The following is a 24966-nucleotide window of genomic DNA, read 5'->3' on the forward strand; positions in this document are numbered from 1 at the left end:
ATAATTATGGAGTCAACACACCATTGTGCTTGAAGAGACTGAAACTGAGTACAATTGTAAATAAATATGTAGAAACTAAGATTGTAACTGGACACTAAGTAAACCAGTATTTTTCAGATTTGTTCTACTTTAACAGAAGAGCACTGACGTAGATAGTCCCATATTACTATCAATTAATTATGACTTAAGAAAGAAAATAAAATACATTGGCACTGTTGAACTTGCAAGAAGTAATTCCTTTATTTTTTGGCATTTGGATCAGAAGCATTTGCTTTTTTGTGTATAAACATACAGTATTGTGCAAGTTTGGGTGATTTTTTTTTTTAAATTTCCACTTGTTCTGTCATATTGTATTAAAATATTTTCACTTTCCGTTTTAGAACAACAAAACATTTAGCGCTATAGTTCTGTCCAAAATTTAAGTTTCAAATATAAACATTTTACTCATAGCTGTAAACAACCATTTCAGCATGGTCCAAAATAGTAATGCTCAATCCTGGACCAGTGTCTGCTGTTTTCTTTTAATCAAAAGTGCAAATTAGTGCCTCTAACTGATCTGTGTGCTGGTTTAGTCTTTTCTTCACTTGGTTAAAAAAATATCGTAGTTAAAGTGCATTATTTCAAACAACTTCAGCCCATAGAACTTTATACGGTACCCTGTCACCTGAACTTGCTAACTTCAGGACCAGGAGTAAGAACTGTTCTATGGTAAACAAAGCATGATCAACCCATAAGAACTCAGACACTTGGAGAACAAGGATAAATAATGTAAAATAGAAATTGTCTATAGTCTACCATTCTTAAATGCCACATAATTCAAAAACAGTTTCTATAAAACAGGAGAAATAAATTTCTTGACATCAAAATAAAAGTCACGACCATCTAGCAGTGTTATCACATATTCTAACATAGTTCAGAATGGTAATTCTTGGACTTAATGCACATTTTAGTCTGAGAAACTAATAAATGATCAATAAGAACAGAAGGTTTAATGATGAAGAAAATGTACTATACAAGTATATGCTACTACTAGACAATCTCTAAATCATAAATTGTCTAAGTAGGAATTTTTCCTGCAAGTCAAACCATCTACTGTACAGAGCAAATATACTGAGAGATGTACCAAGACTAAGTGCATATAAATATTTAAATATTTAATTACTGATATTTTAATTTTAACTTTAATGTGGCATGACGTTGAAAAGAAATCCCGAAACAAACATTGAACTTTGGATTATTAAAGGGTGTTGTCGGCTTTCACCTCCTTCTTTTTGTGCAGGTCTTGTTTGATTTAAAATGTCACAGCTCTAAGTGTGACCCTTCCTCTAGAAGAAGCAATTCAGTTTTTTAATAGCTTGAGAACTGGACTCCTAGCCAGCCTGCCCTAAAGGGTTTTGTGAGAGAGTCTTGTTTCATCTTAGCATTGCTGTGATAATGTTGTTGTCTTAGCTTTCTTCCTTTGCCTTTGATTGCATTGATTTTATCTTTACAAAGATGTCTTTGACATGAACTTTAAGCTCATATCTCCTGATGCCCCCATATAAACCAATACACTACAACATGGCAATACAGGTAAAGCTGGGAGACACGATAAGATTATTATGCAGTTCTTTGGACTAAAGATACTAAAGAAAACTTTCAGGCAAGCATTTGGTGTGCATAATAATGCCACATTATTCCTTGAGGGGGTTTAAAAGGAACATTAAAAATGTAATTTTGCTCATTTTTCCCCAAAGTGTTTTATCTTGTAAAACAATACTTACACTGTATAACATTTCTCAAACTCTGTATAAAGTACATATCGTTACATGTACATTGCAGCTGTTAATTTTATTTTATTTTTTATTTTGAAGTTTCCTTTTCCTAACATTTACAGATAATGTTTCTGGTTTCTGCAAGACCAAGACGTGATCAGTAACTCCAAGAAGCTTTAGCCTATTTGACTTACTCCAAGTAAATATATTTTCTTTGTTTCTATGTTGAGAAAGGTGTTAAAAAGTGAAGCGCATCACCGGAAAATATGAAAGGGAATGCACAAAACACATGGGGGGTGATGCTCCGTGATTGTAAGTGAAAGACTCTGTAAAAATAATTCATGCTACATGTAAACAGGTATCATTTGGAGGCAAAAACAAGTGCATTTAAATGTGGTCATTGGTGGTATCAACATTGCTGGGCTGTTTTGAAAATATAAAAAGTGGGTGTAGACGCTACATTTTGTAGAATGCATTTAAACCTTTATGCAGTTTACCCTTTGCCTGTCACATGTGCCAGAAGTCCCCTGTTTTGCTGGAGTCTTTAAAAGCCAATGTTATCCTCATAGAAAGAGAGGAGTAGCAAGATTCCCCATCCGACCATCAGTCCCAGATTATGAAGGAAAAAAACAAACAAGGGGCTCCTACTCTTCACGTGCATCATGGTAGGCAGCTGAGGAGAAACAAAATACGGAATGGGGAAGCATGTTACTCTGAAGCACTGAGCACAGAAATCCGTGAATAAGTGGTACTACTGGTATGATGGCCACTTATGGCCATGACCACTCTAATCTCTCCGTCTGTGTTCTCAAAGACGGTTTTCCGGACTCATACGTCAGAAAGACTGCAGAAACCCAAATTATCCTGCAGCTAGGATCACACCTTCCCCCTTCTCTTAACGACAGACTACTTTCCTTCTAAATTTTCCCCATTGGAAGTTTCATTTCACACCTCTCTACACCTATTCTGACTTCACACATCTTGATTGGCCTCTCTTTCTGTCCCCTGCTCCCGCCTCTCACTCCTCCTCCCTCCCATCCTTTGTTCTCCTGCTTCATTACCTTTGCCTACTGCCTTGTCTTTCTCACACTTGATGAAGGCTCCACGGCTGAAACGCTGCGTTTTCTTTTTTCTTTTTTTTCCAGCATGGAATAAACCTATTTCTTGTTCCTTTGCAGCCTACGCATGCTGACGCAGCTACCCACCTGAACTACTGGTATGATAACTGGTAACTGTCCTACACAGTTTCATCTCCAGTCTCACGACTTCACTAATCTTCTAAAATACTTCCCATGCAGTATAGTGTACAACGTTGCAGTAGGAATACAAAATGAAATCCTTAGACTTACCATATCTGCAAGAGCCACATAAAGAAAGAGACCAGCAGTGAATGCAGAAATCCAGTCCTTGGCTGATGGGTTGGTGGCGACTGACAGGGCGATGTAGAGTCCAATGAAGGATGTCAGGGCACTGCCCAAGTTCAGCAGGAGAGCTCTCTTTACAGACACTCCGCAATGGAGGAGAACAGCAAAGTCACCTAAGAAAAAACAAATATCCGAGCTGAAATATGTTTCTGCTTTGTGCTCAAACCTAAGCACTCTCAAGGTGAGCAGGGCCAACAAAATACAAATAGAAACACTCACAGTGTTGTATATGATTTAAATTGTAAAGTAGTTTTGCTTTCAAGGGGCATTTATTCAAAAACACAGATGAAGATTTGAGGCTCTGATGCATTTTATAGCTTTCCCCCCCCCAAAAAAAAACATCTTTAAATATTTAAGTGGAACTCCATCCATTTTTGAACCGTTTTATCCAAGACAGGGTCACAGGGAAACTATAGCCTATTACCGCCAAACAACAGGCACAAAGCAGGGTATGTCCTAGATGGCACACCAGTCCACCACACGGCGGGTAAAGACGAACACACACACTCACACCGGAACCTGTTTTTCCAGAGGCCATTTAACTTATCAACATGTCTTTGGACTGTGGGAGGAAAGTGGTACACCTGGGGGAGAACCACGAGAACATAAAAACACCTCACAGATAGCACCCCAGGTCAGGGAATTGAAACCAGGGCCTCAGCACTGCAAGGCATTGATGCTAATACAGTGGAATTAAATACATTGGTTTTCATATACCTGATGTAGAGCTGTAAACACCCAGCTCAAGGAAGCCCTGACCACAGACTTACCCAGCTCATGAGGGATTTCATGGCAGAGCACAGCCAGGGAGGTGGCAAGCCCTGATTTCCACGAAACAGAGAAAGCGGCTCCAATTGCAAGGCCATCAGCGAAGTTGTGGATCCCATCGCCAATTGTGATCATGTAGGGGAGTAAGCGATTCTCTGGGTGAGGAAATATAATGAACAACAAACCAGATGTACTGAAAACCAGTCACGCGGCTGCCAATATTTTTCTTGTTATTACATTAGAATAATATATGAGAAATGGCAATATTGTTGTAAGGCACAGTTCCTTACTATGATGTTGTTCAAATGACATAATTGTAAATGAGCAAAATATCCACTAAAAATTAAACCATAGTTACCACCCTCGGAACAAGTAGTAAGACCTTGCTCAAGCACCACTAATCTTACCTCTGCTGCTGTACTCTGTGGCTAGAATGGATTTTTCTGTCTTTTCTTGTTTAACCTAGTTCAGGAGAAATAGTAATGTTAATTCCAGTTTTATTGATTTATGTTTTTCCCTGAATATTTTATTCTGACTCTATTTTCCGCCCACACTGAAACTTGATACAAAATTTCCCACTTTTGCATTCGACGAAAGAACCATGGGCACATGAATTGTTAATACCAGATGAATCATGTACTGTCTGCACACCATTGAGCTGTGCGTTGGCTGAAAACAACTGACCTGCGCTATTAGTTTTTCAGAGAAAAAGCACTCTGACAGAAATTGAACTTAGATTCTTATTTAATATTTCCATTAATCATATTTTTTTTTTACTTTTTAAAATCAGAGTCCAAAATATCTTTTGGTTTTGCGGTGCGGCAGAGATAGAACTGTATTAGAAGCCGTCTGTTGCCACAGAATGTACTGTACAGTACATAACCTGAAGGGAAACCACCTCTTACCAAGTCAGCTTGTGAAGAGGACTGATGGCTCTTTCTTTCATTATGGTAGACTTGCAAAACTGTTCCATGATCACAGTGGTGGGTATCCAATCCCTCCTGCAAACAGAAACACAACACACAGCATTTATCATTCACAACCATTTAATACATTGGCAGTCTTGCCAACTTTGGTGTTAATGATTACTCCTTACAGAACACAGGGGGTTATACAGTACAGCATAATAATTATTCGTAGAAAGAAACCATGTTATCACATTATCTTGGTTCCACCAATGGCATTGTAGTTTAACAGAGATGATAAGAAGACGGTCAGATACTGTAGTTATGGGTGGATAGATTTAGATTAGTGGTGCACAACACATACGGACTGCTGTGTATCTTCTTGGATCATGATGGAGAAAAGAGTTTCCATCAGGAAGAAAAAGTAGATTCCCCCGAGGAGCAGAACCAGTTTCCAGATGTAATTTGTGCTGTCTCCAGAATCATGGTGCTCCCCGTCTGAGTGTACATGAAGACCAAGAATCTGCACAGCCAAACAGAAGAATACAGAAACTCAATGTCCTGTCATCTGTGGATCTATTAGCTTGTACAAAATCGTCAGTTGAATGGTGTCATATTAACATCATCGCTGTATTTACCAGAGGATGGCTATCCCAAAGGACTTAGCAAAGGGAGCCTCACTAACACATTCATCTTTTGGGGTGAAAGTAGATGCTCCAAAAGTCGCAGAAATATTTGAATGTCAATCTCTTGAATGTTCAGTTAGAAGCATCAGTCTACCAGTCAAGTCACTCCAATTGAATATTCACTCCAATTGCTGGCTATTGGTGTATCACAATGCAAAAATTAGAGGAAAAGATGACTATCCTACAACATTATGAAACTACAAAACTGGTTTACTATAAAACTGAAACTTGATATTTACCTAATATCTGTGGTGTGGAACTCACATCTGCAATGATCTGAACAGCAGCAGAACGTCTGATGTGCTACTAAACTACCTTACCTTTACTCTATTGCATTCAAAGGCTTTGAACTGTAAGTCTCCAAATAAGAAGGGTTAGCATCCAGCCATAATAAGCTAAAGCCTATTGACATTACTAAAATCTGCCTAAAGATCATTTCAGCATTTTATAGTGCTTATAAACGTTTACACTGCATTTATTATGTGTATTCTGCTGATGAGTTACTTATTTTACTTTTTGTTATAGGCTCAGCACTATTTGTTATAGTGTCGAGCAATAGCACTATTGTACGATCACTGTTAATTTGTGCCTTAGTGTTTGTGTATGTCCTTTTACTAGCCCGTATGTTATGTTAATTCCTTGTTTTTCTGTTTTATTTGGATAGCATCATTGACCCTCTTACAAACTGAAAAGCTGGTGAGTACAACTTTAATCACAATTTCACAAGGCATTACTGTGCCTAAGGTGTGTGCTTCTCTCTTCCTGTGCACTTTAAAGCCGAGATAGCCACTTGAAACAATATAAAAAATACATTTTTCTATTAGCCCATACTATGAAAGAAACTTTGAAATTTCTGTCTGTACTATATGTAACATTGTAACAAAGTTCTGCAGTACAAGGTAACCGATTGGGTTCTCTACCTGAGGCATGAGATGCAGTATAGCATCCCCAGTGAGAGAGCCCACAGCCAGGCTGATGCAGAACTGGATGATGTGTTGGTAGGCCTGACTGCAGGAGCTGCACAGCAGAACCACAATCCCAAAAAGCGCAAACAGACAAATCACCAAAGTTGCAATAGATGCATAAATGTACCCTGAAAGGTAAGCATAGAATTGGTTTAATGAACCAGTCATTGTTGCTTTAAATAAAAGGTATTGTTTTTATGGGCCATCCATACAGTAAATGTACCATAACCAATGAATACAAGATTTTAACCTGCCTGCAGAGCCTCAATCTTTTGGTATAAATTACATTATACCAAGACATTTTCAACAACACTCCAAGAGAAAAGACACGCACTTACTTTCGATAACGCTAAGGTCTCCATTGGCGTTCGAATGGTCAGGTATCTGGGTACATGCTTGGCTGAGCAACTGCTGGATGAGAGCTGGGCTTAGCTGTGTAAATTGGGCGGCTGAGATTTCAGAGCTGCTATTAACATGATAAATTTCCAATATCTCTTTGGCTGAGAAACACATCTGAAAAAATGACACCAAACCACAACTTTAGCTGCCAGAGTTCTAACTTCTCACAGGTCAGTTAAGAGACCACTTAAGAATAATGTCAGATATGCCCCCATTCCAAAGTGAAGCAAAATGACAATTTCACGAATACGTCACTGCAAAACCATTTGCATCTTTAACATTGTGTGCGATTTTCCAAGGATAAGCCTGAAGATAATGGAACAAGCAGAAGAAAAGCCTTTCAAGGGTCAATAAAATGAGAAACTAAATATTCCCTGAACTTTGTTAAAAGATGTAAAGACCTTTGACAATACATCAACTGTGCTATTAATACCTATGTAAAAGTTACAGTGGGATCAGTTGAAATAAATACAGGGGAGTAGTAAGGCTAGAGGAAAACACCAAAATTCAAAACCCATAATAATGTCCACACACAGCTATTTCATTCTTGCTCTCAGAACATTAAGAGATGTCTGGAAATACGTAACTCACATTTAGTCGGCCAGAAGCGATTTGATTGACAGCCTCACAATGAGTTTGTAGGTTAAAACTTAAAACCAGTAATTGTTCAATCAAGGACTAAACATACAAAATGAAGTGAAATGAATGTCAAAAGCATTCTGAGGCCTCTCCTGATCACGTAATGCAAAGCCGGAAGGACATCAGAGACGATTGCTCCTTAGCCTTCAGTTCTAGTGACAGTTTGAGTGATGTGGACGACAAAGCCAAAAAAGAAGAGGCTAGACTCTAGGCTAGGCTAGAACATTTAAAAATGGCACAACAATTGAGAAAAACACATCATTATCTTTTTATAATAAAACCAGAGAGGAGACTATGGATGCATGTCACATCGAGTATCATTTAATCATTTACAGTAACACTGACATGCCATTTACTTTAAGGGTCTGAAACAGATATTGCTTTTAAGAAGGTTCTATTAAGAAAGAAAGAAAAGCTGTCATTTTGGAGGAAAAGCCACACTAAATACTGACCAATACTGAAAATCAGAAGGGCCAGTAATAAATGAAGCTTTACACATGCATGTTACCTTAAGACCCAGTGGTAGCATGGATTCAATCCAGGCTTAAGCAAAATCATTATATCTGAACAGTTAAGTGTTCAGGGGCACATTCAGTGCAGCAGGTCAACCAATGTCTAACAACACATGACACCCTGTTACAGTAAGTACCGAGTCAAAGCTGCCATTTCCTTGATGAACTTCAGAGCGACTCTGCTTCAGCTGATGTTCATGGTCTCCGTTGCCGTTTCTGGAGATTCCCAGATCGAGCTCAAGCATGAGATGTGTCAAATCTATAGGGAGACATTACAGCATGTGCAACAACCATTAGTGCTATGAAAATGAACTCCGTCACATCCTACATGCAAAGCTCCCCAGTATTTTAATATTCCATGTATATTTAACCTTATGTCACATCTAAAGCTTTACAAATCAGTTTTTATGCTGCCATGAAACTACCAGGATTATCATACCAAGAAACAAACTTTATCCTAATTTATTCAGGCAGCATAATACAGTACCTGTAAGTTTGTAACTTTGTAAACTTAATTCCAGCAGTGGTACACAGAGAACAGCACTTTTCTGAGATGTTTTACCTTCCAGTGTCATGATGTCAGATCCATTCTGAAAGTGATGGAAAATGTAATCCAGGAAATATTGAGCTTCTGGCAACACACGGACGCTCATGCAATCCCCTCTGAGTTTGTGGTAAACAATGCTTCCAAAGACTGTCTCAATTCCATGTAGGAATTTGTCAGTCGAAGACACATTGCTTTCCTTGAGAATAAGACGTCCCGTGAAACAGTCCTACAGACATTAGCAGTAGATTAGTTTGAGCTCAAATTACAAAAGATTCCACCCTGTCTCCTTTCAATTTCAGTTAAGTCTATTATCAACAAACCAAACAAAGTCAGCTATTCTCAATGGATGTGTATTTTGCTCACTTGCTTGCTTTCATCTGTGTAAATGACAGCTGGTGAAGACTAATATATTCAGTGTGTGGGGCACATTCAATTGAACATACCTGTATATCTGAAAAAGTGAAATTTAGAAAAAGGAAATGTGTCCACTTCAGTGTGCTCCAGCCTGTCATTTCTTTAATCTGGGTACAGAAAGTGGATTGTGATGCAAATCTAGACTGCTACTACCAAGAAAGTGAAGGCCTAGTTTTCATCATTGGTAAAACATGATCGAATCACAGTTCTTTTTGATTTGCTATGGAGAAAGCATTTTTTTTCCTACAATGAAACTGTGGAAATATTTTACACCACTGGGATTTTATGTTATTCAGTAGGTTAATAACTGTACTGCTAGTGGGTCAATAGTCAAATAAAAAATATATATTTCCAAGCTGTATCATGTACTTTTCCACCAACATGAACCCTCCTGGCCATGACTTCAATATTTTGATCTACTATGACTGACATATTCATACCTGGGAATGAAGAAGGAGTGACCTTTAATTCTCCCAGTTTGTAATTTGGACTCATCGTCACATTTATGTGAAAACAATACTTCTGAGAAGGCTTTCTCCTTCTCTTGGACGAGATCCATATTAAAAAGACAAGCCATTCAGATGTGTTACCTTAGACAAGGTGTTTAAATAATACAGGTTCCAGCAAAGAAATACATTCGGTCTTCAGTAAAGACATTTTCAAACCTTTTCCCCTGTGTGCACATTGTTGTATCTGGAGAGTACCTTGAGAGCTCAATCCTGCCGCCAACATGCCTACTTCATTTGTTACGTTCATGTTTTATACAACCAAATATATAAGCAGAACATGGCTTGAGGGAGAAACCACAGCTGAGTAGTTAGGGAGGACAGATTAAAAATATTCAGGGTATGGATAAGCCTGTTGTTGCAATATAAGCAAATCAAATCACACATACAGTACAGGTAACGCACAAATCTAGAGAACGTGCATACAGTAGTTCTCAGCGGAATGCTGCAGGCAGTTCAAGGCCTTTAGCTGGAAGTTTTCTGTGTAATGCACTGAATCAGCACTGTACTTACCTGATCTTTGCCCATTGCAAGGCAATGCCTTTCAATTTTATGGAGCATGTGATCTAACTCAACAGGACTGAGGTCAAAACCATCTCCTTGGTTGCCTTTAGCTTTAATGCCCTGCACGAACGCCTCGGTTTCCCTCTGCCACTGGTTTTCCTTCACAGCAGCACACGCTTCAGCTGGATCGCTCATGTAGAAGCACAACCCAGGCGCGACCTTGAAAAACCCTTCACTGTCCAATCTACTGGCTGTTGAAAAGCCAGGATAAAGCTGAGCCAGATCAGCAGGAGAAAGACACTGGAGGCAAACAGAAATAAAACAATTGGGGAAAAAAATAGCATTAAATCACTATTTTCAGGTTGCTATTCTCCTACCTTGGACAAATCATTAAGCACTTTACTACATTTCATATGGTTATTTACTATCACTATACAGTAGATGAAATTCAATATCAGCTCTCCAATTGTAACCCCCAATAGGCATGTTTAAGAAAGATAATTGCTTATTTCTATTTTTTTGTATTTTTAAATATGAAAAACGTTTTTTTTGTAATAATATTCATGATTTGAGCTCCACAGTAAGTGAAGTGCCTCCATATTTGTCAGTATTCCATTCACTGAGCAGTCAAGCCATTCAGTAGTATGAGAAATAAAATGTTCATTAGTTGCCTGGATGTGGGAGTATTGACAAATTGCTATATCCTGGACTGTCCAAACAATGCTTTTCTGATTACGTAAAATCAATACATACTTCATACCTGCATTGGAGTTCATGGCCAGTCTAGGGTAATTTTTAGCTAATGTTTTGTAGTCCGGCTGGGAAGGAATTATAAAGTCAATTCTTTAGTTAAATATTATTCTGCCAATATTATATATTATTCAAACCCAAAAAGGATTTTGGTTAACTCTACAATGACCCAAATAGCAGGGGGAACAAAATATGAGGAAAATAGAACAGTCTGGATATATCTGGATGTTTGATCCAATGAATCTTACTGTCTCCATACTTTCTGAATCATGTTTCAATGTTTGTAAACATCATCTCTTTCCTACATATTTCCTACAGCTATTCTTTGTGGATGCCTTTAAAGTCAGGTTAAAAAAAACTTTAGCCATCTTATTGTGAAATTGTGTGTTAACTAAAATGATCATGTGTTTGATCAGAGCAACTGGAGATGAATACCACACTGAGAGCAAAACTGAGCATGAGTGAAAGAGTGTATGATATTGATTATTATTCATGATCATTTAAGATGTCAGACATGAAGTCACAGTAGTGGATCTTGTTTTAAGAGGTTAGTAATCCATTTTTGTATAAAGTGAAGTATTAGGTATGAGAAAGTACACCAGTGCAGTATGCCAGTTCATCATGGGTATCAACCTCTGACGTTCACATTTTTCATTTTGCAACAAGATACTACTGTAGATATCTAAGATATCTAGCACACCTTTCATGGAAAATTAAGACTGTGGTTTAAGTGTTAATTTTAACATTGAAAACATTTTAACTAATAGTTTGTCCTCACAAATTTTCACCTAACTGTATTTATAATGTAACATCAGTCTCAATACGTATAACACAATAATATATAACATACTCCTGTTTAAAATTAGGAAAACAAAAATATACAAAGTTCTATAAAATGGAGGGATTTTTTTCCCCAATTACATTTTTAGGTTTAATACATAATTAAAATACATTTATGTTTCAATGCAGAGGATACATACAGTACTTAGCAACATCAATCCAAAGCAGTAATAGAAGAGTGTTTAATAAAAAATTAGGAATATTTTGTCCATTTTTATCATTTTCACAAATTCAACAGCCTTCAATATGCAGTCTTTCTTCATTTTTTAAAATGTTTTCTTTTCTTTATAGAATACAATGGAAACTCAGGCTTCTTCGGCAATATTTAAAAAAGTACGGTAGTTTTATTTAAAAAATATACCATGTTTTGGGCTTAGCACAGTTTTTTTTCTCACAACATTTCAAGATGTTGCTATAGGATCTGACTGTTAAGAGATGGCTTAAAGTCTCACTGTTTGGAATGACTGGTTGCAAGGGATTTTCTATAAAAATGTCAGGTTATTGTAAGCAGAAGTCTTTAAAAATCTGTTCTGAAGTGTGCACTATCTACCCTTCGAGGCAAAGAAGCTGGCTGGCGATTTGGACCTCGACCTCTCTGCAACCGACTAGAAGGAGCTGAAGTGAGTAAAAATAGTTTACCTTTTCACACGACACATCAGAGCATTGCACACGTTTCTTCAAGATATTTAAAAAGGAGTGAACAGCATTCTCGTTCAAGTAGGCTTCTCCGGTTGACAACAGGTCCACCACCTTCACAAAAACCTCTTTTCTAGAGGACTGCTCACCACTGTACATGTCCAAAGAAACAAGAAACCACAGAAAAAATGGGAAAACCACCTGTAGTAAAGCCATTGATATGAAGGTTTTGGGGCAAAAGAAGACCAAATGTGATGAAGAAAGGTGCCCTCCAATGAATTTAGGATGGAATTCTGGGTCCTTCTGAGACCGTTTTTGTCCCTTTACTGAATCTTATACTTCTGTATATCTAATCTCCAACAAGTATTCTCTCTCCCTTTCTTCCTCACTCTCATGTGATTGGCTCAGAGGAAGCTTTATGCTTCTTCTCTGTTCCATAAAACTGAAAGGTCTGCAAAACTTCACCTAGATTATGAAATGAGACCCTACAACTATTTTGTTCGGTCTTCAATGACTAATGCTCTTCCAAGCCAGTCTTAGTCAAATAAAAAAAAATGTGAACTATTCTCCCCTCGCTACATTCTTTAAATACAATACCCATTCAATGTGCTTATTCATATTGCTGGTCGGACAGCAGATTAAGGTTCTTTTTGTTTGTGGTTGTTTTCTGCAGACTTACTGTATTCTCACTGGAACTGATATCAAAACAACCCATATTTTATTAGTGATGTAGTTACTCTCGTATATGCTTGAAGGGGAATGACAAATTAGAACTAGTGTTGAAACGGATTCATGTTGTTTCATTAATGAAGAATTCTAAAACAAAGAAGGCATCTTCTTGAGAATAAAAATGTTATTTACTTTTTTAATTTTTTATGTATGTTTAATAAAAACAAAAGCATGGTCAAAAGGTTTCTTGCAGTGTGAGCCATGAATTGTTATTATAAAGAACAGAATAACTTCTGCCATTATTTATGAGACTATTAGATGAGTCTGAAAGCACTGAGCAGAATAACTTATCATGATCTACTATTGTCTTACATAGGCATCCGATGGTTTTAATATATATCAGTACAGTAAAAAAAATTCTGGTGTACAGTACCTTTCTTGTGTTGCCTCTATTTGCAATAAGTCTTGGGAAGGAGATGTCAGCATCCAGACTGTAGATGTTTACTGTTGAATTACCACAGTGTGAAGATATCATTGTTTTAGCAATTGCAAGGTTTGAAAAGCAAGCAACTAGTTATATGCAGAGCGTGACTAAGCTGTCACATATGATTGCAGTATTGCACTCGTGTATTTACTCAATATGTAAATATTTACAGTCCCTATACTGTTTCATTCCAATTTCAATAGAATTCAATTCCGATAGAATCAACCAGTCTGGGTACTGTGCCTGTAAAAGCTTTGGAAGTTACATAAAATATTGTTTAATTGTAATGTTGCAAAGATCTAATGTTTAATAGGGTAAGCTACTTTTGTGCATATTTCAGATATCAATTATAATTAAACCCATATAATTAAATCATTAGCATGTTTGTAAGTAAAAGCTGTTATCATGGGGGATTTAATTTGAGTCAGAAACTGAAAATACACATGGTTAATAGCCATGAAAGAGCACCTATTAGGGGAAATATCAGCATTGATCTGGTCTTTTCTAGATAAAAATAAGTACCACACAGGTGACAGACTCATTAGAAAACTGTGATCATCATATGGTGTTTTCAAATATATTTGGAAACTGTACTAAATCCCAATCTTGGCCTACATCAAAACTTTGAATTATTGTGGTTTTCAAGTGGACTGGACAAGATAAATGAGTAAATCTAAAGCTAATAAAGCTGTAGTCCAGCTTCTTTAATATATAAATAAGAAAGATATAAGAAGAAAGCCATTTATAAAATTTAAATTCTCCAGAATACAGGAAAAAGCAGGAATATAATACAATGGGAGCTAAAACAAACTTTTTAAGTATTACAGCAGGAAAGGAAAAGTAAATGAAGTGTCTGAGGGATAGGAATAGAAAATGCTTAGATGATGCAAGGGCATGGTGAATTTATTAGATGAATATTTAACTCAAAAACTGACAGCAAAATGAAAAAAACAAAAACAAAGATTTATATTAAATGAAGTCCTGCAGGTTAAATCCTAATTTCGCACATTTCCACTTGCCTGCAGTGTGTATATAAATCGCGCATCCCAAATGTCACATCTCAAATCTCACTCACACCCCTCCCACCACCCTACCTGCATCCTTGCAGGAACTCTTAAGCGTAGTTCTCACAATAGTCAAGGGAAGTTTAGGCAAGCCTTAATCTCATGGCTGGGCTGGCACACCCTCAGCTAGACGAGTCACTCAAAATATGGTCAACATATTTCGTTCCTCTATCATATTCTGCAATCTAACCTAACTGAAATAATATTTCACTCAAAATATGGTCAACATATTTCGTTCCTCTATCATATTCTGAAATCTAACCAAACTGAAATAATATTTCACTTTGGGGGATTGAGTCCTCTAGATCCACCTGCACCTGGAACAGAAGAATACAATGACTGGTTCACGAGGAATGAAAAAGCGCCCCAAATCAAAGCGTAATTAACTATTGTGGAGCGAGTGTTTGGCTTAACACACTTGGCTGAGGGCCGACCCCCTGGCCATAGGCCGAGGAGGCCAGGACCCCCACGCAGGGTGACCAAGGGGTCGCTGCAGAGGTGGAGTTGGGGTGGAGGTGGGATGCAAAAGTTGCATGCGAGGGAGGGAGATATCGCATTTGGTACTGTATTTACAGCGTTTGGTGGAGGAAGGACGAAGGGAGTGATTGCTAATCACTGACAGCTGGGAATGATTGAGCGAGGTTGTTGTCATCCCTCCCGAACTTTCATTAAATAAACTCCATAAACCGTCACGGACAGTTGGCCGCTATTTTGTGTATCTACTGTATGTGTAAAAAGAGTTGGTCATTGGAAATGTTGGCAACATGACTGCAGAGAGCATCGTCTTTCAAAACAAAGACGAGACAAGTCGTGTTACAGGTACTGGATGAATTTAAAATAAATCTCTAGAAATTAATGGTGTTTAACAAAAATACTTGGCAATTAACAAAATACTTCCGATAGTGGCTAAAGATTTTTTTCTTTTCATGTTTCAAAATGGAAATTTTATTTAAAAAGGTGGCAAAACTGAACCAAGTAATTATAGACAAAGACGTTTGAGTAGGTAGCTGCGTCATCATGTGTAGGGTGAAAAGGAGCAGGTAAATGTTTATTCCACTCTGAGAGTACAAATAAGGAGTGTAAGTAGCACAGTACTACAGGGATTCATATTGCTCATCCTAATATACAGTACACCAATGATTCAGATTGTGGTATAGGTTGTAAACTAGTGCAATTTGCCAAATTCAAAAGGGGAGGAGTAGCAGAAAAACAGTGTATTTTTACTATCTGTGCACCATTTAAGCATAAGATAGAAAACTCTAATGAAAGAGTAACTTGTGAAAATGACTGCAGTATTTATGGAGACATCAGTTCTATGTCCAACACAATTTAGAGAAATTGTAAGTATAAAAATATTAGGATACAGCTATATAAGAGTTAATAGTACACACTGTGGATCTAGGGATCTAGGAATGTTATGCTAAACTTGTATCAGTCCCTGGCTCAAAGGAATATCCTACAAAAGTCTACAGATAATTACACTTATATAGCGCTTTTTCTGGACAATCCACTCAAAGCGCTTTACAGGTAATGGGGACTCCCCTCCACCACCACCAATGTGCAGCATCCACCTGGATGATATGACGGCAGCCATAGTGCACCAGAACTACTAGCTCACCACACACCACACATCAGCTATCAGTGGGGAGGAGAGCAGAGTAATGAAGCCAATTCATAGAGGGGGATTGTAACTGGCAGGAGTTATTGCAGTATTAAGCACAAGCAAAAACTTTAGAGTTTAGTTGAGTTCATTTGGCAACCAAAATGTTTTAAAGGACGTGGAGAGTGCTCCGAGTCTTTATAATGAGTCCGGATAAGTCACATTATTTTCTTTCTTATCCATTCTGAAAGTCTCCTTGGTCACATCCCTTTCAAAGTTTATGTTTGGTCTATTCCTTTCAAGAACAGTTCCCTTTAATATGTATTCATGAACAGTATAGCAGGATTTTCAAGAAAGGGTATATCTCCTCACTGTACATCCAGCAAGAAAAAGCTGCTTTATCACCTTTATTATAAGAACTACACAGTTTCACAGCCTCTGGTATAGATTTCTTTCTGCGTTCTGTTCTTAATATCAGAGAACAGAATGTGCTGACATTGGAGAACAGTAATGGGCATACTGTATGAAACAATGTACTTTTGAAAATAAGTGCCAAGTCTTTGTGCTGTGGATGCATTTAATACCGTCCTCATTTCAGCAAAGACTTGCATCAAACATCAGCATGTAGAGTCTTGATCGGAATAAGACTGCCTTGATTTTCAGTTGTTTCTTTATCCGTCTTTAGTTTACATTTTCAATATCTATTGATTACAGTTCTTCATTCAGTCTTACACAACTTTAGCCTTTCCATCACGCTAAATAAAATCTTTATAAGCATCTATGGATACACGCCACGATTAGCTAAAGTATGTGTTGTGGTAGGAGCTCTCTGTACCTGCAGCCTTGCCTTAACACCACAACCCAAAAAGCAAGGAATGAGGAATGTGGAATATCCAGCCCTCACTGCAATTGTTGTTAAATACTTCTAGTGTTTGGTCTGAGAGTGAGAGACGGTGTAACAATCACAGTCTTTCAGTTATGAGCTGAGATCCCTTTCAGCTTAAATGTAGCTGTAATGGAAACCAATAACAGGCAGTCTTACACTACCCCCTTATGATGGCTAACTAGAGGATAATATTACTGGGAAAAGATTTAAAGTGAAATTACAGCAAAATGTGTCCCCTGTTTCCAACCAGATTTTAGGACCAATGTAGTTTGGTAAATGTACAGGAAGCACATTCCTGTAATGAAAGAACAGATTTCTACCAGAATACCTGTTCAGACTTCCTTTTCAACCACAAGGCACATTTTTACTTCTCCTTCTCTGTCATACTATATATCACACTTGGAGTAGCTCCTGACTCCTTTTGAAAATGAGCTTAGGTCAGAGCATCTGACACTGTGACCATTCCAATATTCATCCCAGATCTGTTTCATACTGAAGCTGTAAGGATGAAAGTGAACCCAATTACACTTTAAAATGATCTAACTTTGTCTTTGTCAAGCAGCTGTTGTCTACATACTGTGACTACTGCTTTAAAGCCAATGTGCAAAATGAACTACATTTCAAAATCCAGACATTTTTAGCCCCTGAGCAAAAGGCTTTGATTGTTTTTCAGGCAAATGCTAAAAGTCAGTGCACATCTTATTAGGTCAAAACCTGGCAAATCATTTCCCTGGATCCGTCAAAGGGGTTTTCTAGTGAGAGAAGATAGAGCTTCTTAAAATTCAGATTCTCCCAAAATGGAATTGCACAGTTTATCTTTCAGTTTTAGAAACCCTGTGTCACAAATCGTGAAGCTATTGAAATACACAGATTACAATTCTACCTTGTGTCATTTCTCTGTTCTTCAAACATTTTTAACATAACATCACTTTATTAGCCCCATACAATTTCTTGCATTAGGAATTCATCTTTTCACATACATAGACAGGGAGAGAAGCCTGGGGTCAGAGCGCAGGGTCAGCTGTTGTACAGCACACCTGGAGCAGTTGGGGTTAAGGACATTGCTCAGGGGCCCAACGGAGTAGGATTCCTCTGCCAGCTGCAGGATTTGAACCAGCAACCTTCCAGCCACAGCCACAGATCCTTAGACAAAGAACCACTGCCCTCCGCCCATTTCTATTATCAGTTGATAAATAGACATTGGTTGCCTCCGTTACCTGCTTGATATACTGTACAGTATGTTTTCTTTGCTGGATTTATCACCCTCTTTGATTTGATCTTGGAACAGTGCAACTAGTGGTATCACCTGGAGGGTCTCTCTTGTGAGCATCAGTCTATCTTCTACCTGTTAAGGACACTTTTCCCACAAAGTAGATTGAAATTAACCATGGTAGCATAATACCCAACCTGGGCCAACCTACCCCTTATACCCCTTTGTGATCCCCAAACAAAAAAAGCTGTGATATTTTTTATAATTTTTTCTTAAAAAGTAACTCAACTCTTCTACGATAGGATAAAAACACTCAGTGTAACCTCTTTAAATGTTAACCATCTTCAGAATCTCAAGTACTTCTTTATTAAAATACAGTAGGAAATTGAGATCTACCCAAAGAATAAAATATACAATCTAATAAGTAGTAGTAAGTGCAATTATAATTAAGTGAAAAGGAATTAAATCATTTTAACTTTTTGGAACTGAAAAATGCTTCTCATTGACATTAGCAGCAGCCACACATATAATAATAATTCCTTATACTGTACTTATATAGCACTTTTCTGGGCACTCCAATCAAAGTTCTTTACAGGTAATGGGGTCTCCCCTCCACTATGTAAAACTAGCATTCTGTAATCCAACACAGCATAATGATTTTTAAAAGCTTGTGTTGTGCTTTTCTTCCCTTTCTAGAGAAGTTCTGCTATATTGCACAAATACTTCTATAATTTGTGGTTTGCTTATTGTTTAAAATATTTTAAAATAAAAAGGGTGTGCAAGTCAGCCTTCTACTAAAATCCATAAAATCACATCTTTTGACTACACATCTTAAAGCATGCATTGAGTTTTTAAACAAGTGTGACAACTGCTGACACACACACTACCCTTATCTCTTCTCCAACGGTGTCACTTTCATTTTTTCCATAATTTAAGTGACCTGACATTCATCTTTCAAACCCACTTTGGGATCTCAGCACTCTTTTCTCACGATCAAAGGTCTGTACAGTCTTATTCCTTCACATTACAGTAGCTCTTCACTGCATTAGTCACCAGTCTCTGGAGTATTAGGTTAACATCACTTTATTAACCCTTTACAATTTCTTGCATTAGGAATTATCTTTTCGCATACCCTAGCTTGCTCTCCATGAGACACACAGACAGGGAGAGAAGCCTGGTGTCAGAGCACAGGGTCTACCATTGTACGGCGCCCCTGGAGCAGTTGGGGTCTTGCTGAGGGGCCCCAACAGAATAGGATTCCTCCACCGCCTGCGGGATTTGAACCGGTAACCTTCTAGCCACAGGCACAGATCCTTAGCCACAGAGCCACCGCTCCACCCCACCCCTCAGTTAGACTCCCTCTGTGTTGCCCAATCATAAAGTTCACCAAAATGCTCACTTGCACTCAAATACTTGCTCCTTTGTTTTAGCAAGCACCAGATCTTCACTCACAAGCAGTAACTTACCATCTGATGTAGAGACGCCTCTCTAGAAATGAGCATTCGCACTCCTGGAACTGCAGCTGCGAGTTCTTCTCTCACGCTCTTCAAGACCGCTCACTTGTCTGCTGCATGGTAAAAACAGAGTATCTGTTGTCTAGACTCCCTTCCCTCAGCTGTGGGAGAAGGTATGCTGTTACCTTGCCAGGCACGACCTTACTCCTCCATGTAGTAACATCTCTCATCACCCCTGGCTCAGCTGGCCAGCCCTATTCCTTTTCCATCGAGCCTGGCAACTGAACTACTACACCTTAGAAATGGAGGATGTCCCTCCCTCATCTTCAGGCCTTTCAGGACATCTTTACACTGTTTCTCTCACCTTCATTGGTCTTTTGCAGAGTTAACACACCTATCTGTCCAACACCTGTGATTCCTCCTCAGCTTAAGTGATATTTTCTCAAGCATCCCTCATTCTGCCTAGTCCTACAGGCCTGTAATCCAGCTCAGTCTTTTACTTATGAGATCTTCCTCTGGAGCTCTCACCCCTAAGACTAAAGCCTAAACAAAGACCCACACCCCTTTACTCCTAGCTCAGTGGTTCTCAACCCTGGTCCTGGTTACCCACACACCTGTTGGTTTTTGTTCCAGCCCTCAGTCACACAATCAAATCCTTCATTTGACTTAATAATAGTAGTAATAAGTTTAATGTGAACTGTTTGTTCCTAGCTCTTAAAGATATTGGAGCCTTAGCCATTGCATCTTGTAAGTGAAATAAAATCCCAAACTTGTGACTAGAAACAAACTATTTAATCGAAGCAACTTCTTAGATCAAGTAAAGCTTCAATTATCTACAGTAATTAAGGTTGGATGGAATGAAAGCCAGCAGATATGCAGATCACCAGGACCTGTATTGGGAACCGCTGTCCTCGTTGTTCATATAGATCTCTTAATTGGCCCAAAGGAGTGGCCACACCCACACAGAGCCTATTTGATCAGTTCCTTTCCATCCTGTGGAATCTCGTTTCCTCTGAGTGCTAATGATACAATTAGTCCAGGTGTGCTGCATTCTGCAGGCTTTTTCTCCAGGCTCTCTCTGATAAGGAGGCTTTTACACTTTATTTTAAAATTACTTGTTTCACATGAAAAGTGACTGTTTTCAGAATTCCCGAACACATCCAACAACTCTCAAACAGCCAAAGCTCTCTGAATAATATGTTGTTTATAACATCTCAGATTAGGTTAAATTGGGTAAGGTTAACAAAGGGAGAAGACCTCTATTCTATTATCAATAGAAGTCTGTATAAATAATTTTGCCACACCTACTGTATAAACCAGAACCATTTAATTCTACCACAGAAGTGCCTGCCTAGAGAAGGTGGTGCATTTTTTTTAATCTTTTGCTATATAATGTTTTATGACAGATTGAAATAGCTACAGTGTGTATAACCTGGCAGGAGAGGTTGTATTGGGCAGCTATTGAACTGACACTGGCAGTACTTCTGGCAAAAGGCTTTTACTCGGTGGCAGGATAGGAATCAAGTGCCGTTTGCATCTTTGGAAGTGTACCAACACGCTGTGCAAGTTACAGCAATAAAAAAAGAACTTGATAGCAATAAAAATTAAATATTTTCAAGATGTTCTAAAGAAGTTAATAAGTAGCCACAAAAATGCTATAAAGAAATATTGCACTCATTGACCGTGGTTTGACATTTAATACTTTTCATAATAGGTAACATATCAATTTATAGACTAATCCTCCTATTCATTTCTATATTATAAATTTTAGACTTCCATCAAAATCTGTTCCCCAGATTTCAATCCATTTAGTCTCCCTGTGACACACCCTACCCTTTCTTGTATTCTCTTTACTTCTATCTCCTACCTTTTCCTAATATTTCTCTATTTCCCTCTCTTCCTATAACATCTGCATCAATACCTTCCTAAATGAAGAAATTGACCCTCTGATTTGCAAAAGAAAAAAGGTTAGCTTCCTTTGAGATTATTTACTTTGTATATGTATACAGTATGTATTATTTACATTGCAGGAAATTACAAACAATGGCAGTGAATAAAGAGGTATATTTTTTTCTAGAAAACATTTATAGTGGGGGCAGCACAGCGATTAGCATTGACACTCACACCAGGCCCAATTTTCCAATATGTCTTTTTTCCTCCCTGAGGGAGGCAACTGGAGCACCCAGAAGAAAGACATGCATAGGCAGAACATACAATCTCCAGACTAGCTCCCCAGGAATTGAACACAGAGCCCAGTGCTGTAAGGATTCAGTGCTAATCACTGCACCACAATGCTGCCTTCATACTGTACATACTATATTATGCTTAACTGTATTAGAAACAAACTCAAAATCTTTGCAGTTGCCGTAGGTAAATGTGCATCTGTGGAATTACTATTCAGACCCCAGCCCCTACATACTGTAGGTCAAAGCCCTAGGTAAACACCAAATACTTGATAATTTAGCCAGGTGCCCAGATTGGAATGACAGTAATTTACCTAGAATGTGGTTATACTGTAGGTGTCTCAAGGAACAAGCAGGAGATATTTATTATCAGCAAATACGTTTAGTGTGGTAACCAATTAAGAGAACTTTGAAAACTGGTTTGATTAACAATATTAAGGAAGAAAGGAAACCGTACATCATCTTAGTTCGGGTATTATTCTAATTGTTGTTGTTGAAGTTGAAAACTATACTGTACTGTCTCTGTGTTTATGTAGGTCCCATGTAAGTACACTAGTTCTTTCTTTTTGTTTCTTATTACTTTGAATCTGTGGAGTAGGTTGTGTGTATAAGAAATGTTAATTACTGCTTCAAAGTGTCATGACTACAAGCTTTTGAGAAACAAAACTGGAAAACTGCAAGGCTCTGAATATGTTTGCATGGCAATGTATATTAACATACAAACAAACACATAACATTAGAAAACTGTCCAAAGTTAGGCTGGGGAAGGAGCACTATTGTTTATTTATTTTACTATGGCCAATTGTTACTCCATTTAAGAACATAATAATGGTTACAAACAAAAGGGGTCTGTTTGGTCCATCTAGCTTTTTATCTTTTTCAGTTGATATTTGATCCAAGGATCTTATCCAACTATTTATTGAAGGACTCCAGGGTATCATCTTCACAAATCTGTCCTGGCAGCTTGTTTCGTACTCCTATAACCATTTGTGTAACCAAATCTCTTTCCTTCATGTTTTTAAATTCACTTCCACGTAGTTTCCACATGCGTCCCTTTGTTTGTGTAGCAGTGCTGATTCTGAAAAAGTCAAAGGACTGAGTTTGTCAAAACCTACAGTCCGAGCCTATTAAACGCTTGAGACCGATCCCCTCTTAGTTTTCTCTGTTCAAGACTAAAGGGGTTAAATTATTTTAACCTGTCAGGGTAAGACATTCATTTGAGCTCATGTCTATATTTGCTAGCTCTTCTCTGAACATACTCCAACGCAGCGATTTCTTTCTTGTGCATTGCTGAGCAAAATTGTGCATTGTTTTCTAAATAAGGTCGACTGGTTTCCACTGATTTAATATTACAGAACATCCCTGGATTTGATTTATACCCTAATGTTTTGTTTGGGTTTTTATTGCCTCCTCCCATTGTCTGGAAGAAGAAAATTATGTCTACAAATGATGGTGCTACAGTACATTAGCAATTTTCCAGTCAGTGTGTATTACCCTTGTCTCCAGAGACTGCTGGAAGTATTTTGTTAATGGCCTATGAATAACATCTCTTATTTCAGTAAGTACAATTCATAGAATACCATCAGGCCTTGGAGATTTCTTTATCGTAAGTGCGTTGAGTACCTGTAACACTTCTGATTCTTTCATGCTAGCATTCTTTATTATGGTGCTTTGTTTTTCTTCGGTTTGAGGCAGGTTTTGCGCTCCTTTTTGAAACATGCGTGAAACATTCATTTGATACACCCGCCTCTGTCACCTAGAAAAGATTCCCATCTTTAATTTCCAGACAGTTTACTTCACAGTTCTTTTTGTTTTGCAATACCACAAATTTTCAATTTATTTGCCATTGTAATTTTCCTTCTTCTCTCCTATGGTTTTTCAGATATCCTTTTTAATCTGTGCCTGCAGCTCATTATACTCATTTCCCTTAACTAAGCTTTGTTCTTTCTCAGTGCATTAAAAAGTGCTTTCTCATTATATTCTAAATTGATTTATTTAACCGTTTGATGTATTGCTTCCAGACTTTGATTTACATTTCCATGGGAGAAATCTACACAATAGCTATAAGTTGTTGCAATTTGTTTTCTTGATTGATTGCATACTTACTGTGGACAATTCTATTCAACTTCTCTTAAGCTCTCTCTCATTCCTTCATTGTCTGCTTTCCTTAAAGGGTTAATCTTTGTATTCGACTTTAGCTGTACCATTTCAATGGTTACTTTAACACATTTCCAACAGTTTGTCACTTCTGAGAAACAGGTTAAGAAAGCAATCACCAGTCATATCTGACTTTTTAGTTTCAGCTGCTGGCATTGCTGTTGTTGTTTTTTTCAAAATCTATGAAGAAAGGTGAGTAGAGACACTACACAGATGACTAACTGTAGCTCTTTATGGGTGTTACTAGGAGAATGAAAGAATGAAGAAGCCTATCTGATAGAACCCCATTAAGGATACAACTAGTCCTGAGGGACTGGGCAGTATAGCTCCAGTAGAGCAGGACTGCACCATAGTGGAAAGTGTTTGGGCACACTGTGACAAAATAAATTGGGAATTCCCAATCTCTCCCCAGACTGCTTTGTAGATATATGAGCTGGAAAGGCCTCCGGAACTGTTGATCTTACTGTAAGCCAACAGTAACTGTTTGCAATTATTTCCACAGTTATAGTAACTGCAGTTGTTATATGCAGTTATATGCAGTTGTTATATGAGTCCCTTTTCTGTTGTGTTCCCTCTGTTCCTCTGTTATGTCACCATTGTGTGTCATAGTGATGTGGATTTATGGTTCCATCGTACCAGGACTTTGGTCCAAAGGGTAAAAGTTGAAACCCTTGTGTTCTTGGCAAGCTTCTGTTTTGATATCTTGGGTGGTTATTGGTAGACTGTCCAGGAGCTGTTGGCTGTGCCCATAATGTGGTCTGTAAAGGGTGTTTAGCTCAATTTTTCATCTGCTTACAGTCCTGGACAATGCTTGTAGGTACAATAATAAAAACATCACATATTCGTCACATACTGCACATATTTGACTTGTACGTGCAGTAGAGTTCATGGGTACGATGTGCCAGCTGTTATCAACAAATGTGTTTCTGCAGTGTAATTCAATCAGGTCACAAAATTAAGGATTTCATGTACTTTTTTTGAACGTGTTGTTCTTCTCATTTCCTTCTAAC

The 24966-nt window shown here is 38.0% G+C and overlaps 1 protein-coding gene and 1 long non-coding RNA gene across 4 annotated transcripts in view; one reads left to right on the forward strand and one right to left on the reverse strand.

Annotated features, from left to right (window-relative positions):
• Positions 1–215: 215 nt before the first annotated feature.
• On the reverse strand, positions 216–19732 carry slc39a4 (solute carrier family 39 member 4). 2 transcript variants are annotated; one of them, XM_015357359.2, is made up of 12 exons: positions 19629–19732; positions 10033–10323; positions 8615–8825; positions 8190–8311; positions 6841–7015; positions 6458–6630; positions 5216–5374; positions 4852–4947; positions 4354–4408; positions 3949–4101; positions 3104–3291; positions 216–2427 (listed from the first exon to the last, which is right to left on the reverse strand). In XM_015357359.2, exons 1-12 carry the CDS (start codon positions 19662–19664, stop codon positions 2299–2301), a joined length of 1788 nt encoding a protein of 595 aa, XP_015212845.1. In that variant the 5' UTR covers positions 19665–19732; the 3' UTR covers positions 216–2298. The 2 variants fall into 2 exon arrangements, with proteins under 2 accessions (XP_015212845.1, XP_015212841.1); XM_015357355.2 differs by lacking the exon at positions 19629–19732 and adding an exon at positions 12253–12750.
• LOC107078611 (uncharacterized) overlaps positions 5654–24966 on the forward strand; it is a 39066-nt gene continuing 19753 nt past the window's right edge. Inside the window, exons 1-3 of one of the 2 annotated variants that reach the window (XR_001479565.2) lie at positions 5654–5889; positions 6202–6233; positions 12172–12233. This is a non-coding gene — a long non-coding RNA (uncharacterized lncRNA). Of the gene's footprint in view, positions 5890–6164; positions 6234–12171; positions 12234–24966 lie in introns of those variants that run through there. The other variant, XR_001479564.2, reaches the window with a different exon arrangement.

Source organism: Lepisosteus oculatus, chromosome 10 (genome assembly GCF_040954835.1).
Source record: "Lepisosteus oculatus isolate fLepOcu1 chromosome 10, fLepOcu1.hap2, whole genome shotgun sequence".
Taxonomy (NCBI): domain Eukaryota; kingdom Metazoa; phylum Chordata; class Actinopteri; order Semionotiformes; family Lepisosteidae; genus Lepisosteus; species Lepisosteus oculatus.

Excerpts from the sequence above, each read along its gene's own strand:
- slc39a4 (XM_015357355.2), bottom strand. The coding sequence starts at position 12,465 with ATGGCTTTACTACAGGTGGTTTTCCCATTTTTTCTGTGGTTTCTTGTT. Across the intron at positions 8,826-10,032 it reads TTGCAATGGGCAAAGATCAG|GACTGTTTCACGGGACGTCT; the intron begins GTAAGTACAGTG and ends TAATGTCTGTAG. Across the intron at positions 3,292-3,948 it reads TGAAATCCCTCATGAGCTGG|GTGACTTTGCTGTTCTCCTC; the intron begins GTAAGTCTGTGG and ends GTTTTTTCTTAG.